We start from the raw sequence: 5029 nt of genomic DNA, 5'->3' as shown, positions 1-5029 counted from the left end.
CTGCCGACACATCAGCCCGTGCAGCCGCAGGAACAGCAACCTGCCGCATGGAAATTGATTCGGCTCGAATCATCGTCACGGCCTCTCACTCGACCTCCACGGGCTCTCCTGACTACGTGGGACATACGCCTCCGCCGCTACACGTCTTCAAGGTACACGGTCCCGCCGCTCCTGTCTCCGTTACCGCGATCTCCCGGAGACCTCCGCCACCAGGGGACGCAGACCGTACCACCGACACGGGTCCACAGGGGACTAGAAGTACGGCCCTCGATTAGCTGCATAGAGACGCAGACGGACAGCGAGTGGGAGGCGCCCACCGAGGAAAAGGGAACTCAGGCGTGCGCCCCGAGCCTTGAGGACCAGGCCACGCAGACGGAGAATCCGGACTTAGCCGAGCCGGGGACTTACACACCGCCCGGCACACCGCCGGCGTGGAGGAAGCCCGGAGCGTGGGGAGATCGACAGCCACTCCACCGTACCAAGACGCAGCCGTGCCTGGTCTGGAGTGAACGCCTGCCAGCCTCCTAAGGAGAAACCAACCGGCCCTTTTCAGGGCCACATAACACAAACGGCCCTTCTCAGGGCCCCCAAATATCTCTAACAAACATCGCCATTTCGCACGAATTTTGGCCTACCGCCATAACTGGTGACCCCGACGAAAAAACAACAAGATGGCGACATCAAAGGAGCAAACGGAAGGGGACAGAACCCACCAAGTCAAGGAGGAGCTCCAGACAAACCGCGTAGGATTAAGAATGCCACCATTCTGGCCAGAAGAGCCGGAGCTGTGGTTCGCACAACTGGAGAGCCAGTTTATCATATGCGGAATCACGCAGGACACAACGCGGTACGCCTACGCGCTATCGCAGATAGATACCAGATATGCCAAGGAAATAAAAGACATCGTCACGTCTCCACCAGCGGAACATAGATACAAGACGCTGAAGAAGACGCTCATACAGCGCCTATCTACATCCCAGGAGCAACGAACGAGACAACTACTAGAGCGCGAAGAACTCGGCGACAGGAAGCCATCGCAATTCTTGCGCCACCTAAAAGGACTAGCGGGCACCGCAGTGCCAGATAGCCTACTCCGAACACTGTGGTTAGGGAGATTACCAGCTCAGATGCAGGTCGTCTTGGCAACTCGTCAAGGAGATCGATTGGAAGACGTCGCAGAACAAGCCGACCGCATACACGAGGTCAACAACCGCGCAGTCGTCGCAGCAGTAGAGGCAACCTCCACAGAAAAAACGACGCTACAAGCACAAATCGAGGCGCTAACAAAACAGGTGGCAGCGCTAACAACACAGTTCTCGCAGGAGAGGAAACGATGGAGAGCGGACCGATCCCGCAGCCGCAGCCGCAACCGCAGCCGCAACCGTGGCCACACTAAGGGTTTCACGGCGGAACACTGTTACTATCACCGTACCTTCAAAGATAAAGCACGAAATTGCGAGGAACCGTGCACCTACAAGGCGATCAAACCGGCCAAGCCGGAAAACACGGAGGGCAGTTGCTGATGGCGGCCAACAACGATAGCCCACGACCACGCCGCCTTTTCCTGACGGACAAAAAGACAAAGACGCGATACCTGATAGACACCGGGTCGGATATAAGCGTCTACCCACACCAGCGAGGAAGAAGGAATCAAAAGGAAAAATACGAACTCTACGCAGCCAACGGATCCGCAATAGCAACCTATGGGAGCACGAACCTCCAGCCCGATTTCGGACTTAGACGAGATTTTCCATGGAGATTCATCATAGCGGACGTCACGACGCCGATCATAGGCTCCGATTTCCTGGCATACTACCACCTATTACCAGACGTCAGAAGAGGATGCCTGGTCGACGGGCAGACAGGCCTGCGAGCAAAAGGGCGCACCCAAGAGCAGCACACTTCTTCAATAAAAGCAATCAACGAGGAGTCGCCCTACCACCACATATTAAAAGAGTTTCCCGACATCACACGACAATCGGGAACAGCGAAGTGCTCGCACAATACCGTGCATTACATAAACACCACGCCAGGCCCGCCGGAGGCCTGCCGACCGAGACGCCTGGCACCAGACAAGTTGAAAGCAGCAAAATAGAGTTCGAACTACTACTACGAGAAGGAATAATCCGGCCTTCAAAGAGCCCATGGGCATCACCACTACATATGGTCCCCAAGAAAGCGGACCAATGGAAAACGTGCGGAGACTACCGCCCTGTAAATAGGCGAACCAAGCCGGACATGTATCCAATTTCACACATCGAGGACTTCTCACACTCGCTACATGGAAAAACCATCTTCTCAACAATAGATTTGGTCAGAGCATACAACCAGATCCCAGTCAACCCAGAAGACATACCGAAGACGGCCATAATCACACCATTCGGCCTATTCGAATACGTTTACATGCCATTCGGCCTGAGAAACGCCGCACAGACATTTCAACGATTCATCAACGAGGTACTAAGAGGGCTAGACTTTTGCTACGCCTACATCGACGATATTTTAATAGCTTCCGCCAACGAAGAAGAACACAAACGCCACCTGAGAGAGGTATTCCGGCGCCTACAGCAGTACGGAATACGATTAAACCCAGCCAAGTGCATTTTCGGGATGCCAGAGGTAAAATTCCTGGGATACCTCGTCTCAGGAAGCGGAACACGACCGCTACCAGAAAAGGTAGAAGCGATACAGAGCTTCCGGAAGCCGGAGACTATAAAACAACTCCGACGATTCCTCGGCACAATCAACTTCTATCGCCGTTTTGTACCAGGCGCAGCAAGAGAGCAGGCAATATTAAACGACATACTTGCCGGGAAACAGAAGAAAGGGAAAGCACCGGTTGAGTGGACACCCGAATTAGTAGCCGCTTTCGAGCATTGTAAGAAGAGCCTTACCCTAGCGACGCTTCTTGCCCATCCACAACCTGAGGCCCCGCTAACGATGACAACGGACGCCTCGGATACCGCCATAGGAACGGTGATACATCAGCTAGTGGAAGGACAAGCACAGCCACTAGCGTTCTTCAGCAAAAAGTTGTCCAAAGCACAACAGAAATACAGCCCATACGACAGAGAACTACTGGCAATATACGCAGCGATAAAACACTTTCAACACATGGTGGAAGGAAGACACTTCATCGTATACACAGACCACAAACCACTGGTATACGCAATGATGCAAAACCCGCTGAAGAGCTCACCAAGGCAAGCTCGACATCTCGAGTTTATAAGCCAATTCACGACAGACATCCGGCATATCAAAGGCACCGACAACGTGGTAGCTGATGCCATGTCTCGAGTAGAAAGCATAGCAACAACAATAGATTGCGAGGAAATAGCGAGAGCTCAAAGCGAGGACGAGGAACTCAACACCTTACGAACAGATGGCACGTCAGCATTAAAACTAACGCAAATCAATATTCCGGGAACAACAACGAAGCTGTACTGCGACACCACACACGGCACACAGAGACCGTTCGTTCCAGAGCCATACCGCAAGCAGGTTTTCCAAAGCCTACACGGATTATCACACCCCGGAATCAAAGCAACCACGAGGCTGGTCACAGAACGATTCGTTTGGCCAGGAGTCAATAAAGACTGCCAAAATTGGACACGAGCATGCCTCCAGTGCCAACGCTCCAAGATCGGGAGACACAACCGTCCCTCCATCGGGACATTCCTCCAACCGACTCGGAGATTCCAACACATCCACTTAGACCTAGTAGGGCCACTACCAACGTCGAAAGGCTACAGGTACTGTCTAACAATCATAGACAGATTCACACGCTGGCCCGAGGCAATCCCAGTAGAGGACATCACAGCAGAGACCATCGCGAAACAACTCTTCACCCAATGGATGGCCCGCTACGGGATCCCAGAGAGAATCACCACCGACCAAGGACGCCAGTTCGAGTCAGACATGTTCCGGCGCCTAATAAAGTTGACGGGAGTCAAGCACTGGAGGACCACAGCCTATCACCCACAAGCCAACGGGATGGTGGAGAGATTTCACCGACAGCTAAAAGCAGCCATCAGATGCCATGAGACCGATGAATGAACCGAAGCCTTGCCGATAATACTCATGGGCATCAGAGCGGCAATTAAGGAAGACATCAAAGCAACCCCAGCAGAAATGGTGTACGGAGAACCAATCCACTTACCTGGAGAATTCTTCGGCACAACCAAAAACGAAACAAACGAGACGGACTTCATCGGCCGTTTACGCAACCTCATGAGTCGTCTAACACCCAAACTAAAGCGGCATGGCAAGAAAGACGTGTTCATACACCAAGATCTGGAAAAGACACCCTACGTTTTTGTCAGACAAGACGCGCCAACAGGCGCACTCCACCCCCGCTATAATGGACCATACGAAGTCATCAAGCGGACAGAGCGATTTTTTACCATTCAGACGGGAGGCAAACCTACGAACGTCTCAGTAGAACGTCTCAAACCGGCGTACACCTTCATAGAAAACGAAACGCCCTCAGCTACGGAGAACGGACAGAGGACCAAACAGGCAACTGAGCCCACACCAACAGCAATTACACGAAATAGCAGAACTCGAAAACCAGTCGTCCGTTTCCAGGCGGGAGTTTAAATACAACGAAGGGGGTCCTGTGGCGGCTGCAAGCGCACCGAATCTGGTGGCGCAACCGCCACAACACAAGCGCGCCCCGCGCCTGCCAGACGGCAGCCCGTCATACACACCCCGGCCGGCGAGAGCACCGGCGGCACGGCGAACGGCCGCACGCAACGAGCACGTGCAATCAGCAAGCCGTCGAAGATAATAACAAATATGCTCCGCTAGGCGGCTGCCCTTTCTCGTAAGAGAAATTCAGCGACCAGGATATAAAAGGACCGGCAAGCGCCGATACCTTCGACTATCCTCGCACAGCTATACGAGACAGTATCAGCCACGAGAAGGAAGTCTTTTTTTTGATAACGCTGCGCAAGTACAATCGTACCAGGCCGCCAACTTCCCGCTCATCGCTGCCGACACATCAGCCCGTGCAGCCGCAGGAACAGCA

At 53.4% G+C, this 5029-nt stretch overlaps 3 protein-coding genes across 3 annotated transcripts; all 3 read left to right on the top strand.

Annotated features, from left to right (window-relative positions):
* Nucleotides 1–671: 671 nt before the first annotated feature.
* LOC112467556 lies at nucleotides 672–1523 on the top strand. Its single transcript, XM_025036239.1, has one exon. The coding sequence runs from the start codon at nucleotides 672–674 to the stop codon at nucleotides 1521–1523; it is 852 nt and encodes a 283-aa protein (XP_024892007.1).
* Nucleotides 1523–2095, top strand: LOC112467555. The gene has a single exon (XM_025036238.1). The coding sequence runs from the start codon at nucleotides 1523–1525 to the stop codon at nucleotides 2093–2095; it is 573 nt and encodes a 190-aa protein (XP_024892006.1).
* A 1985-nt stretch (nucleotides 2096–4080) lies between these two features.
* LOC112467554 lies at nucleotides 4081–4599 on the top strand. The gene has a single exon (XM_025036237.1). It carries the CDS (start codon nucleotides 4081–4083, stop codon nucleotides 4597–4599), a length of 519 nt encoding a protein of 172 aa, XP_024892005.1.
* Nucleotides 4600–5029: the final 430 nt, after the last annotated feature.

Source organism: Temnothorax curvispinosus, unplaced genomic scaffold, assembly GCF_003070985.1.
Source record: "Temnothorax curvispinosus isolate PA1 unplaced genomic scaffold, ASM307098v1 QBEX01017527.1, whole genome shotgun sequence".
Classification (NCBI taxonomy): Eukaryota; Metazoa; Arthropoda; class Insecta; order Hymenoptera; family Formicidae; genus Temnothorax; species Temnothorax curvispinosus.
This window is presented reverse-complemented; position numbering and strand designations above follow the sequence as displayed.